This window comes from Silene latifolia, chromosome 6 (assembly GCF_048544455.1).
Source record: "Silene latifolia isolate original U9 population chromosome 6, ASM4854445v1, whole genome shotgun sequence".
NCBI lineage: Eukaryota > Viridiplantae > Streptophyta > Magnoliopsida > Caryophyllales > Caryophyllaceae > Silene > Silene latifolia.
The window spans coordinates 23,955,895-23,974,677 of record NC_133531.1 but is presented as its reverse complement, the minus strand read 5'-3'; the positions used below and the strand labels follow the sequence as shown (position 1 = coordinate 23,974,677).

Here is an 18,783-nt window from a genome sequence, read left to right as displayed (position 1 = left end):
AAGATAGGTCTATCTCTATTTATTGCTCTTGTTATGTGCTGCTGTTTCTTGTCACTAACTGACTTATGTTTTGTTAGGAGAACATTACGGTATACTATATTGATATACCGTAATATTCTCCTAACATGTTTTAAGCGATGAGAACAAAATTTATAGGACGAAAGGAGACTTGCCAAACAAAACCATTGCAAATGAATTACTCCATGCTAGAGATGTGTCTGAATGTCGAAGATGTCACTATCTAGAGGCTTGTTCCACTCCGAACCAAGGGAAATTCTCACTTTTTGTTCGGTTAACCGGTTTTGTTCACCCTTCAATTTTAGGACTTGCGAGTTTTTTTCCATTCAATTGATAAATAATCTTTCTATAACTTTTTATAAAATCGTTTTTTTGGATATAAATTTGGCTTATTTAATAGGAATACTCTGAACTATTGCACCCCTTCTCAAGATACTTCATACTTTGAATTAACTACAAATACTACCAACTAATGCATCCCCTCCCACGTAATAGAACGGGTGGAAGGGCTACCTGTTTTATAAGGGAGTAAGTTTTATCAATTAAGTCTGTCCTATAGAGATGTAATTAAGATGGATAAATGCGGGCCGTGTCCCTGTACCATACGAGACTCAGTTGGAGACTTGGAGCGTAAATAAATAGAGTTTTTGGTGAGTTGTGAGACGATGATTAAGATTTATTGTTAATAGTTATTATGTAAGACCGTCTCACATTATTAAACGATTCTTTTATATATAAAAACAATTATTTATTGATAGTAATACTTAAATGTTTAGCAAATATATAATTTGTGTTTTAAAGGAGTACATTTGCCCAATCATCTAACTTTATAAGTCTTATAATATTGCTACTCCTTGCGCCAAGTCCTGTCAAATGGAAAATCTACAAGCCATTATGCAGAATAAAACTATTAGAAATGTATTCTGAGAGCTTCGGCGTTGTGCAAAGGAAAAGGAACTCAGGATATGATTTTTCTTGCATAAACAACGCGACCGAATGTAACTGTTACCAACTTAAACGAGATCGATGATTGTGGGAAGACCCTCAGTTGTTTTGGTGACTCCAACCTATTTTTTTTTTACTAATGCGTGAATCTTTATTGCTACGGTGTACAGTATAAAATAAGGACACTAAGGTTATAGTATGGTGATGGATCCTTAGATTAACATTTCGACTGAGTATAATAGCATAACTTGCAATCTATATTACTTTGAATCATTTTATTTCCTCACGTACCCATCACCCATGCCTAACATTCGATACTCGGACATTAGTATAACACTTTCACAACTTATGTTCAGCTAATGTATGAATATTTTTCGTAGAAAAAACCATGTCCAACACTAGAATACGCACTTATGTAAGATCCCCTGCAATTGTACCATACTGCACCGTAGCTGCAATAATTCTTCGATTGCATCGCATTCCACCCTTCAAGTACCTACTTCTCAATAATTTGTTTGACTTGTTTATTCCTTGGGAGGGATACTTTAACCAAATATACACAAATGTTTAAGATGACGGGAGTAGTTCATAAATCATAAATCATACTTCACACACAATCGCAGTTAAAAAAACATGCTACATACTAACAATTACAAGTAACACTTGGGTTTCATATTCTCCGATCGACTCAAAGGTGTAAACTCGTAATGTATGCCTACTCTAGATTAAACTTAACCATATGCTAAAAATAACAGACCTGCAACAAATGTTTTGCATAACAACAGACCTCTGTCTCAATGCCACCTAATTTGCTGCACATTTTTCGGAACTCCGTATCCTTTGGACAACACCAAGCTCTTCGAATACCTTTCTAGTTGTGAATAGGAGCTCTTATAATTATTTAACACCTGCACTTTGCCTGTAGCTATATTATAAGTGTTATTCGTACAGACAAAATAGCCGCCATCTCTCTCAAAAAAGAACACCTTTTCTTTTTTACTATAGCACAACTCGAATAATTCATAACCATTCCGACTTGATTTCCCCGAAAACCATAGTGTCCAAGGCCGCTTTATGTTGTCCTGTTCTAGCACCCATATGCTGGAACTTACCTTAGAAATAATGAAAACCGCTAGCGACTTCCCAAGAAGAAACAGAAACTTGAAGGAGCTTGTTTTGTCCAAACTAATTGGCAGTTTTAAAAAGGCGAATCTTTCCTTATCGAAGTCAAAGGAACCAAGATGAGTTAATAATCCACTCCCTTGTTTATCATTATTTGCGAGCCAGTATGCCCCTCCTCGAAAGAATACAGCAATTAACAGTGAAAAATACTCAAACATACTAGTAGTAATGTCCATATTTCTGACAGTCCATAGTTGATCACGGAGTGTGTAAACTGCAAATTGCAGATTTCTCCGAGTATTTTCGAATGACGAGAATACAACCACTTTATAATCTTTACTATCAGAGGCGTACCCTAACAAATAGGTACTAACGAGTATAGAGTTGGGAAGTGGGCAAGTAGGAAGTAGCAACGATTTGCAAATACAAGGGTTCCACAATATAAATTCTTCATTGGAATGATATTTATCATATTGTAGTAGTAAAAGCAACCCATTACAGCTACCTAAAATAAGATACGAGTACAAACCAGATTCCAAAAATATACGAACAGTACTTTGAAGAGTTTCAGAGTGTAGAAGAGTGAACCACCACTCTTTATGATGATAGTTACTCAGACCCTCGACGATTAGCAATAACTGATTATTCCCATAATTGATTTGGGAAAGTTGAAGATGCAAGTGAATGAAATCGGGGTTGTCAATAATAGAACACCAGGATTTACATACGCATCTGCATATTAATAGAGTTTTAGCCGGCAACAATGATAAAATTTGTGTCCAAATTTCGGGTGGTAAGTAGTTGGATTCTGAAGGTGATGATTTTGCTTTCTTTCTTTGGTTCTTCATATTCTTCAGCATCTAACGTTGGCAGACACCGTGGAACGGAAGGAGGTTTATCTCCAATTGAATCGTATCTGCCTCTCTCTCTCTCTCTCTCTCTCTCTCTCTTTTTCCAATCAACTAATATCTACGGAGTACAAGTATGATCATACGTACTATCATCTTTTCGGTTCCATAGAAGTATTCCGTATTGACATTAAACAGAAATTCAAACTATTAATCTAAATTATAGAATTGGGAGGAGGGAATTAGGGTTTGAAGAATTGAAGGTTGAATAACTTACACCAAATTAGGGATAGGACGGCCGGAAAAAAAAAAGAAAAGAAAAGAAAGGAAGGGGAAGTATGAAAGTTAAATCAAATTTTTTTTTTTTTGGGTAAGTAAGGTTATTTGATAAATTAATTGGAGATTTGGAGTTGGTATCAAACTATTTGGGGATTTTGGGTGCACAAAAACTTTGGAGAGACGTTTTTTTAATAGTGTTATTGGGAGACCTCTCACATTTTAAAGGTGAGAGACTCGCTGAATTTCTTTTTTGGTAAATGGTCCATATTATCATTTTTTTTTCTTATTTTTTAACAAAGCCGCTACTTAAATTAACGGTTTTACCTTGTTTCAAAACATGAAAAATAACCGTAACATTTAGAAATGGAGAAAGAGCAAAGCCTCTAACTAAACCAGCGGCTTCACCCTTTATCATTTGGCAAGAGTGGTCCCAACCCCCAAATAATTTGAAACCACACTCAAAAATTTAATTAAGTTATCAAATAACCTCAATTATCCAAAGAATTCCAAAAACAAAGAAACTTATACCCAGCATTATCCAAAAAATTCCAAAAACATAGAAACTTATACCCACCGCTTGGTCATAAAGGATAAGTAATGAGATTAATGATCAAATAACTCATTAAAGTCATGCCTTGAAATAAAAGGTAAATAAACGAATGAGACACTCTAAAATAAAAATGGTAAACAAATGGCCCACACGATCCTTTCCACTAACAAACCGAGCTATATATTTTCCAAAATTTACAAAGGCGTGGCCATAAACCCGCCAAGAACACGCTAGCCACTGTGTTCGTGGGCTAAAAAATTCATGGTGACACGGCCCGCATCCAGTTCAAACACGCATTTGATATTCTCTTTCTTTGGCCCAAATTCAAGGGAGACAGTAGTTTTGTCATTGTACTCCTAGACGCCTCATATAATAATTTTACTAAATTTAACCTAGTTGTTCATTAGAAAACTATTGTTTCACCCGGCTCATCAATCATCATCACTATCTTATGGAGAAAACTAAGAAGACGATAACATTGTTGAAATCAAAATACATCCCACTTGAATTATTAACTCTGATATTCGCACCTTTGCCGGTGAAAACACTGGTTAGATTCAGGTGTGTTTGTAAATCTTGGTGCTCCATCATTGATCACCCTGATTTCGTTTCCATGCATTATAAACTCTGCAAAAGTAATATTGACAGCAAAAAATTATTAGCTTTTGAGAGGTTGGGACTCCATGGTGACGAAGGATGCTTAATGACAGTTCGTCAGAGTAACAGACTTGGAAAATCTGCTCAAATTTTCAAAAGTAGTAAAGATTATTCTCTTTTCGGAAAGTGTAATGGGCTGCTTTTAATGTATTATTCCTCGTACCAATTGAGACTATGGAACCCTAGTATTAGAAAATCATTGGCGATTCCCTCTTGTCCGCTTTCTTATAATTGGTCCCACCATGTTGTGTATCTATTTGGATACGCGAATGATAGTAAGGATTACAAAATCATTGCCATATCATTCGAAAAAGATGAATCAAGCACGAAGAAGCCAGTTAGAAATACGTGGGTTGCAGTTTATACGCTTAATGATAAAAAATGGAGGCTGAGAAATAATCATGACCTGAATATAAGTTGTTGGTACTTCACTTGTATGTTTCCGTATAATTCTTATCAAACAACGGCATCAAATGCATTGATCTTTCAAGGGGCAGCATACTGGATCGGAAATGACCCAAATAACCCTGATAGTGATAGCTACTTTGAATCAACTCATCTCATCTCTTGACTTTGATTTGGAAAAATTCACCTATTTGGAACTCCCTTTTGCTTCGGAGAAAAATTTGGGATGTGCTTCGTCTTGGGGAGTCACTTGCGGTTTTTAATGCTCTTGATGTAAATGCGCCCATATGGGTGATGGAACAAGAGAACAAAACGGGGGCGTGGAGTCGGTGGATTTCTGGACCTTTAAGTTGGGATTATTATGAATTCTTCGACAAAAACACGGAGACACCAGTGTTTCATTATGAACACGTTCGAAAGCTTGGTAGACATATGAGCAGTTACTCTGATTTGGACACGTATTTAGAGAGCTTGGTGTTGTGCAAAGGATACGGGGCCGAGGATTTGACATCTTTCCCATGAATAACAAATGCTACTCTTTTCTCATACATTATTTGATTAATGATAATTTCTATTACTATAAAATAAAATGTAAGCGTGTAACTGTTTGGTTTCTCTTATGTACTCTGAAGGGAATCACGTGTTTTGAACCCAGATAATGAGCACCACCCCCGATTTCTTTATCAACTAAGCTAACAAACATTCTATTATCTGCGTAAGCAAATCCTTTTTGGTGTGCAGCTCTTTTTATGACAGTCGGCTTTGTCTGTTTCGATTTTGTTGTTTCCTTTTATTTTATTCTGTTTAACTGGCTGCGAGCACCATGCTTGTTTCAGTCACTTTATCGACTTAGCTAACAAATATTCTACTGTCTTTGAATGCCAATCTTTCATTTTTTAGTTTCTTCCAGTGTAAAGTTATGCAGTGGAAGAGCAATTTTTAAAGTTAAAAGTGACGGCCTGAAGACAATTTAACACCTTCGTCTTCTTCATTCACAATCTTAATGACTTCATACAACGACTGTTCTTCATCATCCTCTGTATTCATCATTTTCACGGCTAACTAACAATTCATATTCCTTTTTTCTTAAATAAAAAACAATTCACATAATTTGATTGCCAAAAATAGTCCCCAAACCCCAACTACTTAGAGGTTGCTTGGTTGCCACTTAGAAAACATAGGTGTTAGCTAGTAAATATTGTGTAAATATTTTAGCCTTATTCTATCCTAATTTAGTGTGATTGTATTTACTAACTTAGGTAAACGTATCCCATATTTGTAGCTACAATTAGTTGTACCTATTATTATATACTAGTTTGAATGCCCGTGCGTTGCAACGGGGTAATTAACTTATTTATAATGCAAAAAAAAAAACACGTTATAAGGGTTTAATATCCCTCATATTTATAATCATAGGGATCACATCACCTTATATTAATCTTTCGATGTGGAACAATTCTACTATTTATATGTAGTATATTCATCACACCTACGTTATTTTCCAATGTGGGACAAAACATACTAAAAATTACACAATTTTACACACTAAGAAGTTTAATATGTGCAAATAATATGAAATCTATACTCTAATGATAGCATTTTTTTACCACGAAGCTAATTATATTATTTTAATAATTTTTTTAACGATCTTTTTTTGCCAAATGAAATGAAAAAGTTTGATATAAAAATTGGAAATATCACTTGAATATAATTTAGGAAATATATATATTATAATAATTAAAAGATTCTCCACTTTATTTTTAAGTTAGAAATTATTATTTATGATACTTCCCTAAATTAATTTTTTGATGATGTGGGTTAACTCTTATTTATAATCATATAATCACCCCACCTTATACCAATCTTTCAATGTGGGACAATTCTACTATTTATAAGTAATATATTCACCAAAATCGGATTATTTTTATGATGTGGGACAATTCTACTATTTATACGTAGTATATATTCATCAAACCTGCATTGTTTTTCAATGTGGGACAAATAACATACTCAGAATTACACCATCTTTTTTGCACTTAGTTCGACATCCAACCAGATCCCGAATACCAAATATGGACAATTGCTACTTATTATATCTAATAGTTATATTTAAATTTAATAATAAGATAAAGTACTCTACATTAATATTTGTACATTGTTTTTCTTCAAAAAAATTTTTATCATAATTGAGATACTAAAATTTTCCGTGGTATCTCTTAATTTTGTCAGATTTTCCATGTTACCCCTACTTTTAACAATCTCCTATGGTACCCTTGAGGTTCCATTTTTTTTCTCATGATACCCCTAATGTAAAGGCTGTTAAATGGATGTTATATTTGATGGGCTGATAATAAAATAACAATTAAAAAATAATGCCCCTTTATTGGTTTATTGGTACGGATATCTCTCTTTTAAATGAAAATTTAACTAACTATATCATTATAATATTGGAAAATTCTCATGGTAACCTTGAATTTTGATAGATTACACATGGTACCCCTAATTTTAAGTTTCTGCAAATGGTACCCCTATGTTCACCTTTTTCTTTCCCAGAATACCATTTGACAACTTTCGTCATAACGCCATTACTCCTTTGAGGTGTGACGCCTTTTTCTTTTGTTATCTATTACACAAACACTTCATCATCTAATTCCTAAATCCATATTTCATAATTTTTACCAACATTATTTTGCCAAATGAAATGTAAAAAATTTTATATAAAAATTACAAACATCACTTGAATACTCCGTATAAAATAAGAAATACATAGTATATATTATAATAATAAAAGATTTTCCAAAGATTAACTTAGGTTAGAAATCATTATTGTAGAGACAGTAATACAAACTCTTTTAAGAGCTCTATCTGAAAATACTTAAGAAAATCAAAAGATTTAGGGTTATGACTTCTATTTATAATCATAAGATCACCCTGACTTATGGTAATCTTCCGATGTGGGACAATTCTAATATTTATACATAGTATATTCAGCACATTTACATTACTTTTCAATGTAGGACAAATAACATACTACGTACACCATTTTTTTCACACCTACTTTGACATCAATCCGATTTAATAATGAGAAAATACAATACAATCTACACTCTAATGATAGCATTTTTTTTGTCACAATCTAATTATATAATTTTCATACGATACTTTTTTGTCAAATGAAATATAAAGTTTTTATATAAAATTATAAACATCACTTTTATATAATATAGAAAATGTATATATATGGGACAATTCTATTAGTTATACATAATATATTCACCACACCCACATTATTTTTCAATGTGGGACTTATAAAATACTAAAAATTACATATCTTTTATATCAAAAAATTTTGGGTTAATACCTAAGTTTCAAGGATGCCTCCTATTTATATTTATATAATCACCCTACCGTATACTATTCTTTCGATGTGAGATACATAATTTAATTATTTAGAGGTAGTATGTTCATCATGCCTACATTATTTTTCAATGTGCATGAAAGATAGGTACATGTCTCTTCTTAAAAAGAAAAACCACTATTGTGTACATATTATTTTTCTTTGAAGGTAAAACCACTTAGCTCGATCATTAGATAGAGATCGTCTCTACATTGTACATATAACGACTCATTAACGCTCTATTACTGCATTAAGAAGACAACCATAAGTAAAATCTTTAGCTTTGTACTGTGTCAGGAGACTAACATTAATAAAACCTTTAGTTTTGTATTTTTTTAATTAATAAAACCTTTAGTTTTGTATTTTTTTAATTTTCTTTTTCATGTTCTTAACTCTTTCCCGGGTAGTTCCCAACGATTTCCACTTTATTTTTTATATCATATCGTAGATAATGATAGAAAATCCTAAGAGCTCTTTAAAAAAATATTTATGAGACTCAAAAAATTTTGGGTGATACATAAGTTCCAAATATGCCTCCTATTTATAATCATAGGATCACATCACCTTATACTAATCTTTCGATGTGGGACAATTCTACTATTTATATGTAATATATTCACCACACCTACGTTATTTTGCAATGTGGGACAAAACATACTAAGAATTACACAATTTTACATATTAAAATTTTTTTAATATGTGCAAATAATACGAAATCTATACTCTAATGATAGCATTTTTTACCACGAAGCTAATTATATTATTTTAATAATTTTTTTAACGATACTTTTTTGTCAAATTAAATGTAAAAGTTTAATATAAAAATTGGAAATATCACTTGAATATAATTTAGGAAATATATATATTATATTAATTAAAATATTCTCCACTTTATTTTTTACATCAAAAATTATTATTTATGATACTTTCCTAAATTAATTTTTGATGATGTGGACGCTCTCAGATCGCTCGAAAAAACTCTCTTTTATATATATATATATAGATTTGTGAATAATATCAAACCCTAATCAAGGGATTCAATCATTAACATGGTATCGAGCTAAGGACGAGAATTTCGATCTCTTCCCTCGATCTCTGTGCCTGCCGTCGTCATCAAGCTATTTTTTCGAAAATAGCGAGCCATCATGTCTAAAGATGCCGACACATCTAAATCAAATTCCTCAAAATCTCCTCTACATCCCGTTTTTACGGTTACCAATATCCAAAACAAGGTTCGTGTTCTTGACGGTACGAAAGTTACATATGCATCTTGGGTTCGCCTCTTCAAGTTACATGCTCGTGGTCATGATGTTCTCTCCCAAATTGATGGGACGCCTGCTCCATCACCAACCGACGAGTCCTATGCCGCTTGGATCAAAATCGATGCACATGTCTTGCAATGGATTTATGGTACCATGAGTGACGAGCTTCTCCCTCGAATCTTGGAAGATGAGTCCACTGCCCGTGAAGCATGGGTACGGGTAGAGAACATTTTCACAAATAATAAGGGTGCTCGTGCTGCCGCTCTCGAGGCCGAATTTCATTCGCTCCGTCTCGAAGGCATGCCATCACTTGAGGCATACTGTCAACGCCTCCGCGAATTGGCCGGGATGCTTAAAGATGTCGACGCCGCCGTCTCCGACCGCCGCCTTGTCATACAACTGGTACGTGGCCTACCTAATGAGTATGACACTGTCGCATCGTATATTAATCAAACCATGCCTAGTTTCGAAACCGCTCGTAGTATGCTTGAATTAGAGCAACACCGTAAATCTGGCCGTGATGAGCCTGCCACGGCCTTGGCCGCTCCTGCCGCCCCTTCCCCTGACTCGTGGACTGACCAGAACCCTAAGGCCACCCCTGCTCCTCCACGACACAATAATAATAGTAATAATTCTCATAATAATAATCGGTATCGTCGCAACAATAATAACTCAAATAATAATTATCGTCAAAATAATACAAACTCCTCTGCCCCTCGTTTTCCCTCTGCCACACCCCAAACTACCACGCCGTACCCGTCACCATAGGGACAACCACCCTCCTTGCCTACCCCCGGACCCCACCCCCTGCCCCTACCCAACCTACCCCGGCTGGACCCCCTGGCCAACCTCAACCCCTCGGCCTCCACCCAATTACACTCGAAGCCAGTCCCCTCGCAATCAAGGCCAAGCTTTTATGCTGGAATCCGAGGCTCCTCAACCCACGGATTTAAGTCAGGTATTTCAGGCTCTATCTGTGCAACATCAAGCTGACCCGTGGTACATGGATACGGGTGCGTCATCTCATCTAACGGCCGACCCAGGTATGATTGCTACTCCTATTAATACGAGTAAAATTCGTTCGATTTATGTCGGTAATGGGAATATCATTCCAGTTTTAGGATCGGGTACCTCTACTGTTGGGTTCCTTATGTTGATGATAACATGCCCATTTGATTTGTGTTATCTTAGTTTACCTTTTCAGGATTAATGATGTAATCAAGCTTGGATTAAGAAGTGTTGAAGTTGTTAATCATCCATTGTAATAAGTCAAGTGTCATCTAATGTACAAGTGAGAAAGTAGAGTATATTAGAGTAATAGAAACAGTCCAGACGACTGTTGCTTTCACACGCAAAACAAATTTTTTGGATTATGCCACAACTCGAGAAACTTAAAGTCCCTTTTATCTTTCAAATGCTTTCACGTGACTCTTATTTTCAAAGATAAAAAATCAGATTTTTATTAAGGAGATGGTATTCAATAAAGAGTGGTTTGAATTATTTTCAAAATGTTTCCTCTTTATGCAAATTCAATCCTTTGAGTCTTTAAGAAAACAAAGAATGCTTTTTGCCATTTTAGTGTCAACTTGTCATCATGTGACTTGTCTTTTCTCTCTTTGTTTTCAGAATTTGCATGAGCTTTTAAGGTTATTTTTCAAACCATCTTTCCCTATTCTTACCTTTGCAAAAGAGGCCTTTTTGGTGCAAGTTTTGGGTGGTTGCTATTGCCCTTCACATGTGAGGTCTTTGACCCTTCAAAACCCTAGCAACCCCTTCACTCACCTCCTCTATATAAACCGTGCATCCTCCTCATTAAATCCCCAAGACTTTCTGAATTAATTCTTTCATGTTTTGCAAAGTGTTTTAAAGATTAAAATCGTGTCTCTTGCAAAATCCTTTTAAAAGTCTTCAAGTGTCTTTCAGTTTCTACAGTCGTGGCCACTGTTACTTTTCTATACTAAACTCTCTTGCTTAAAAGTGTTGATCTTGTAAAAGTTGTCCACCTCTATTCTTTGTTAAGAATGTGTTAGTGGAAACTTGATCCTTTACATTTTAAGTGTGTTAGTAGAGTTTAGGACGGAGTAGTCTTTAACTCTTGACAACCGGAGTAGGTTGTGAGTTGTTGAGTTCTAGGACGGAGTAGTCCTTTAACTCTTGGCAATCGGAGTAGATTGCGAGTTAGCTTGTCATAGAACGGAGTAGTTCTTGTACTAGCTTTGCAACCGGAGTAGGTTGGCGTCTTTTATTACAAGGGTCTTTTAGTTTTCGGAGTAGATCACTAAAGGAAAGTAATAAAAAGTAGATTGGACGTAGGCACTTGAGTTTCTTGCCGAACCAATTCAAAAATCTCGTGTTCAAGTGCTTATCTTATTTCCGCTGCCTTTTTACTTTGTTTGTTTGTTTTGTTTCGCTTAAACATAGAAGTAACAGTTCATCATACTGTCGCATTTGGTCTGCAGTAACATTCCACAAACTGAGACAAATAGATACGATCGAACGATTGTTGCTTTCATACTTCAGCAAACATTCATTGTGACACTTGTTCAATCTTTCAATATTATTCAAAGTATCCTCAAATCTCTTTTGTTCACTTAACTCACTTTAATCCAATAAAGTTGAAGTTAAAATTTTAAAAAAGAGTACCTAATTCACCCCCTCCCCCTCTTAGGTACTTGAATCCATAAACTCAACAATTGGTATCAGAGCCTCGTGCTCTTGATCGAGGCTAACCGCCTTAGAGTTTGATTCGTGGGTAATGGATTCCGAGAAACACTCCAAGATCCCGGTCTTTACCGGTTCGAATTTTGGATGGTGGAAACTCAAAATGGAACATTACATCAAAAGTATCGATTATCAATGTTGGAACATCATCCAAAATGGACCTCTTGCCATTGAGTAAACCGATATTCTTAACGGTTTCACCAAGACAAAAGAGGAAAGAAATTACAATGAGAACGACTTCAAGCTTGCCGAAAAGAATTCCAAAGCAATGTCGATTCTTCAACGTTGTGTTGGTGAGGGGGAAGTTAGTCGAATCTCCGGGTGTCCTACGGCAAAATCTATTTGGGATTCCCTTGTACTTGCATATGAAGGGACGTCCCAAGTAAGAAAACACCGTATTGATCTTCTCATGCAACAATATGAAATGTTTAGAATGTCAAAGGACGAGTCTTTAAATAATTTTTCTTCTCGTTTTTCTTGTATTATTAATGAGCTTCAAAGTCTAGGAAGGAATTTCGAGTCCGAGGACATCATTCGAAAAATCCTTCGTAGTCTAACCCCTAAATGGCAACCTAAAGTCACCGCCATAGAGGAAGCTAAAGACTTGTCAACCCTATCTCTTCATGAACTAATGGGATCACTAATGGCTCACGAGTTTAATCTCGATAAGCATTCTAGTGAGTCATCAAAGGGAAAGAGTCTCGCCCTCACATCTTCTCCAAGTGATGAAGAAGATGAGGAGGAAGACGAGTTTGCTATGTTCACAAGAAACTTAGCCGGGTTGGTCAATGGCCAAGGTAACAAAAAGTTCACTAATAATTACTCTAAAAAACGCTTTCCTAAGAGACGACCTACTTCCACCATGGGATGCTTTAAATGTGGTGATAAAACTCATCAAATTAAAGAATGTCCCAAGTGGGAAGAAATCAAATCTAAGGAAAGAAGAGAAAAGGTTAAAAAGGACTACAAACATAGAGTCATGAGTGCTATATGGGGAATGTCCGACTCCGAGGAAGATGAGGAACTCATCGAGGAGGAACTTGAGGCTAAAATGTGTCTTGCAAATCATGATAAAGAAAAGGTCTCAAAAAACCCAAAACTCGAACACTTAAGATGTCTCATGGCTAACCCCGACGATTCCGACTCCGATTCCGACAACGAGGTAAACAATCTAAAGGCCAAGGCTAGAACTTACTCCAAAGAGAAAGTATGTAAGCTTCTTGATCAACTTTTTGATAAGTGTCGGTCTCAAACCAATAAGCTTGATATTATGCAAAATGAGATTGAGGAAATTGCTCAAGAGAACTTTAATCTGATAAATGAACTAAAAGCAACAGATCACAAGTTCTTGTCACTTCTGAGGCATATAATGAAGTCAAAAGAGTCAACAAGTTAAACAAGCATTTGACTAAAGAACTAGAGCGTCTTAGGTTGACTCCCACGGACGTCTCTGACCTTGAAAATGTCAACACAACCTTGGTGATGCAAATTTCCCAACTAACCAAGGAACGTGATGACATTTTGAAGGACAAAGATGCTCTTGAAAATGAGATCTATGACCTTGTAGTTGAAGTTGTAGACTTAAGAGAAACAGTCTCTAAGACTGTTGCTTCTGACCACGACTTAGACAAGTTTAAAAGAAAAAGTGAATGGTTGGAAAATGAAAATGAGTGTCTTAAAAGTGAGGTTGTTTGTCTCAAGAATGAAATAGAAGATCTCCATGATAGGCTTACTTTCTTGCAAAAAGGTATGCCCGAATGTAGCACTTCTAGGTCTTCTCCTCACCATAGATCCGATGAAGTCGTTGATCTAAGCAAGAGACTTGACGAGATGACATCTAAATATGAAGAGTCTAAAGAAAGAATCATTTATCTTGTGTCTAAACTCAACAATCACACCCATGACTTCATTGTTGAGAAAAGATTGTCCATAGAAAGTGCTAACAATGATGAACTTAAAAGAGAAAAGGAAAAGAATTTGCATCTTCTCTCACGTGTCAATGACTTGACCAATGAACTTGTTAATGCTAAGAACATCACTGAAAAATGGGAAGGAAGTCAAACCGTGTTAAACTTCCTCGCGAATCAAACCGAGAAATGTGAGAAATCCGCTGGTTTGGGGTTCAAATGGAACAACATGTCGACCGTTTGCATCCGAAAGCCTAAAAACGATTTTAGAGGAAGGAAGTATGTAGGTCTTCCCGAATACATCATTTGCAATTATTGTGGTGACAATGGTCATGTTTTTAATGGTTGCACAAAACGATTTGATGACATTGATAAGAACACCAAAACATTAAAAGAAATGGACATTAAGAAAGACACCACAAGTTATGTTGATCACAAAAAGGGACCCAAATTCATTTGGGTTCCTAAACTCAAAAACTAATCTTGTGTAGGGCTTGGTGAGAGGCGGCCGCAATTGGTACTTGGATAGTGGATGCTCTCGTCACATGACGGGTGATAGAAGCCAATTCCTCTCACTTAAAGCATATGATGGTGGCACGGTAAGGTTTGGTGACAACAAGAAAGGTGAAGTAATTGGTATTGGAAAAGTTGGTAAGTCATCCTTACTTTGTGTCGACAATGTGCGGCTTGTCAAAGGTTTGAAACATAATCTCCTTAGTATCTCTCAACTTTGTGATAAGGGTAATATGGTTGAATTTCGTGCCAATATGTGTCGAATTTTTGATGCCACTACTAATGAACTAATACTCGAAGGAAGACGTGTCAAAGATGTTTACTTAACTAATTTGAACTCTTTATCCGGTCACACCATGTCTTGCATGAGTGTAATGAACAATGATCCTTGGTTATGGCATAAAAGGTTTGGTCATGTTAGTACAAAAACTCTTAATACCCTTAAAAGACTTGATTTGGTTGAAGGCATTCCTAATATAAAGTTTGACATTGATAAAGTATGTGATGAATGTGCTAGAGGTAAACATGTTAAAAGTTCCTTCAAATCCAAAAGAATTATGAGTACATCTCAACCTTTGCAACTTTTACATATCGACTTGTGTGGACCAATGAGAACTAGAAGTAGAGGTGGTAGTCGTTATGTGTGTGTCATTGTTGATGATTACTCTAGGTTTGTTTGGGAACTATTCCTAAGCTCTAAGGATGAGACATTTGATGAGTTTCTAATTTGGTTGAAGAAGATTCAAAATAAACTTGGTTTAAAACTTGTTTCAATGAGAACCGATCATGGAACCGAATTCGAAAACTCATCATTTGGTGCTTATTGTGATGACAATGGTGTAGACCATAACTTCTCGGCTCCTAGAACCCCACAACAAAATGGTGTGGTTGAAAGGATGAATAGAACCCTTGAAGGAATGGCTAGAACAATGTTATTAACTAGTAAGTTGCCTAAGAACTTTTGGGCCGAAGCGGTAAATACCGCTTGCTACATTTATAATCGTGTCATGATAAGGAGTATTTTAAATAAAACTCCCTATGAATCATTACGTGGAAGAAAACCCAATATTTCATATTTTAGATGTTTTGGAAGCAAATGTTTTGTTCACAACAATGGTAAAAACAATTTGGGTAAGTTCGATCCACGAAGTGATGAAGGAGTATTTATTGGGTACTCCGATCATAGCAAGGTCTATAAAGTTTACAATAGACGAACCTTGTTAGTTGAAGAAAGCATCCATGTCATTTTTGATGAATCTAGTGTGCTTGGACAGGTACAAAACATGGATGATGATGATGAGGATGAGGATGATGAATTTGAGATTGGTCTTGTTCGAAAAGACTTCGTGTTCATCGATGAAGAAGCTCCCAAGACCAATTGCAATGACAACGAGACTGCCGCCATCAAAGGAGAGCAAAGAACTCAGGGGGAACACGTAGTACTTCTGATTCCTCTCTAGAAGCAACAGACCAACGATCATTTGCTTCTACCTCCGAATCAAGAAAACCAAAACAAAGTGAGGATGAAGAACCTTCCAGGCCAATGGAAACATCCATGTGATCGATGCGGTGAGGGGGAACAAGAAACCTTTGTTCCAAAGAAGTGGAAACATCAAAGCTCTCATCCACTCACTAATCTCACAAGTGATCTCAACTCGGGAATTCGAACAAGATCATCCGTCAACAAACTCGCTCACCTCAATGAGTATTGTGCTCATAATGCCTTCCTATCTCAAATTGAGCCTTCAAATGTAACAAATGCCTTGACTGATGCAGATTGGGTGCTTTCCATGCAAGATGAGCTCAATCAATTCAAAAGAAATGAGGTATGGCACTTAGTCCCTAGACCGCCTAATCGTACCGTCATTGGTACTAGGTGGGTCTTTCGCAACAAGCTTGATGACTCGGGAGAAATCGTAAGGAACAAGGCTAGACTAGTGGTGCAAGGTTATAACCAACAAGAGGGTATTGATTACGATGAAACCTATGCACCGGTAGCTAGACTTGAGGCCATACGATTGCTTATAGCTTTTGCGGCTCACAAAGGCATTAAACTCTTCCAAATGGATGTCAAAACCGCTTTCTTAAATGGATATTTGGAAGAAGATGTCTTTGTAGAGCAACCACCGGGTTTTGAGAACAATGATTTGCCTAACCATGTTTTCAAATTAGACAAAGCTCTTTATGGTTTAAAACAGGCACCAAGATGTTGGTATGATAGATTGTCTAAATTTCTTATTGAAAATGGTTTTAAAAGAGGCTCCGTTGACAAAACATTGTTCTTGAAGCAACAATGATCAACTGTTGGTTGTACAAGTATATGTTGATGACATTATATTTGGTGCAACAAATGAACTCCTTTACTTATATTTTTCGGAACTAATGAAATCGGAGTTTGAAATGAGCATGATGGGTGAGCTAGGATTCTTCCTTGGGCTCCAAATTAAGCAATCAAAGGATGGAATCATGATCCATCAACAAAAGTATATTAAGGAAATGCTTAAGAAATTTGGGATGACTAATGGTAAGCCTCATGATACGCCTATGGTAGCCGGGTCCAAATTGGACAAAGATGAACTCGGTAAGAATGTTAGTGATAAGGTGTATAGAGGTATGATAGGTTCACTTCTTTACTTGACCGCAAGTCGTCCCGACATTCTCTTTAGTGTTTGTTTATGTGCTAGGTTCCAAGCAAATCCGAAAGAATCACATTTCAAAGCCGTTAAACGAATTCTTCGGTATTTGATTGGAACCCAAAATCTCTACCTATGGTACCCCTTATATTGTCCTTTTGATCTTATAGGCTTTTCGGATGCGGACTATGCGGGGTGCACGGTGGATAGAAAGAGTACCTCCGGAATTGCAACGTTCTTGGGTCCTTGCTTGACTTCTTGGGCCTCAAAGAAACAAAACACGGTAGCTCTTTCTACGGCCGAAAGTGAGTACGTTAGTGCGGCACATTGTTGTTCTCAACTCCTTTGGGTAAAACAACAACTCTTGGATTTTGGTATTATTTTTGACTCCATTCCTTTAATGTGTGATAATACGAGTGCAATAAATATCTCCAAAAATCCTATTCAACACTCTAAAACCAAGCATATTGATATTCGTCACCATTTTATTCGTGATCATGTGGAAAAAGGACATATTAAACTTATCTTTTGCAAGACCGAAAATCAAATTGCCGATATTTTTACTAAGCCACTTGCAAGAGAACATTTTGAGAAATTTAGACTTGAAATTGGGTTAATTAATAGCTTGTGATTTTTGGTGCGAGTTTTACAAAATTCCTTAATTGATTAAATTAAAATTGGAAATATGTTATTAAGTGTTCTAAGTGCATTGACATCATGTTTGGACCAAAATTGACACCGTATTTGTGAGTCGGTAATCACTCAACCTCATATCTAAATTTACGTTTATTATATGCTACCTTGCGTTTTTATTTCGAGTAATTGAATTTGTTTAAGTCGGGCCAACCACCTCTCCTACATCATTTAATGGGCCATTAAACTCAACAACCCATCACCTACAACTACCCGTCCAAACCACCTAAACCCACTAACCCTTCATCTCCCAAATCCACAACTCCCTCATATCACCTACCCTAACCCACCATGGTAAAAACATCATTTAACACACCCATCAAACCCACAAAAATTACCTCCCTACCTGTCACATCCAACCCGCCTACATCACCAACTCCAACCATGCCACCACCAAAACATCTTACGCCTTTCCCCCACAAACCTCAAATACGACATCAACAAACCCAGATCCACCTAGCCCTCAACCATCACCAAAACCCACTGACCCTCCATCATCCGACGACATACCCATCTCCACAATGGTAGGACGACGCACTCGTGGTGGTCGGAAGAAAGGCTCCACGGTTCCGAGCTCCTCCTCTGAACCGGTTACTGTTTTGGTTGAAGATGTTGAAGATGAAACCGAATTTGATTTGAACGAAAATCCATCGAAGTCCGGCGAGTCTGACCCGACTCCGGCGAAAAAGAACAACAAAAGAAAAGAAAAAGCCTCCTCATCCCAATTACCCCCAATCTCCGAAAATGCTGAACAAAGTAACATTGATAATCCCATTGATGAAATCCCAATTGAAAATCCGAATGAACCTACCCAGAAAAAATCGAAACCATCA

General features: G+C 36.3%; 1 protein-coding gene across 1 annotated transcript; it reads right to left on the bottom strand.

The window, feature by feature from the left end:
* Positions 1-813: 813 nt before the first annotated feature.
* LOC141587810 (putative F-box protein At5g47300) lies at positions 814-5,874 on the bottom strand. The gene is made up of 4 exons (XM_074409277.1): positions 5,802-5,874; positions 4,293-4,389; positions 2,076-2,817; positions 814-900 (listed from the first exon to the last, which is right to left on the bottom strand). Exons 1-4 carry the CDS (start codon positions 5,872-5,874, stop codon positions 814-816), a joined length of 999 nt encoding a protein of 332 aa, XP_074265378.1.
* Positions 5,875-18,783: the final 12,909 nt, after the last annotated feature.

Excerpts from the sequence above, each read along its gene's own strand:
- LOC141587810 (XM_074409277.1), bottom strand. The coding sequence starts at position 5,874 with ATGATGAATACAGAGGATGATGAAGAACAGTCGTTGTATGAAGTCATT. Across the intron at positions 2,818-4,292 it reads CAGTGTTTTCACCGGCAAAG|ATGCGTATGTAAATCCTGGT; the intron begins GTGCGAATATCA and ends ATTAATATGCAG. Across the intron at positions 901-2,075 it reads CGGTTTTCATTATTTCTAAG|ATTTTCCATTTGACAGGACT; the intron begins GTAAGTTCCAGC and ends AATGGCTTGTAG.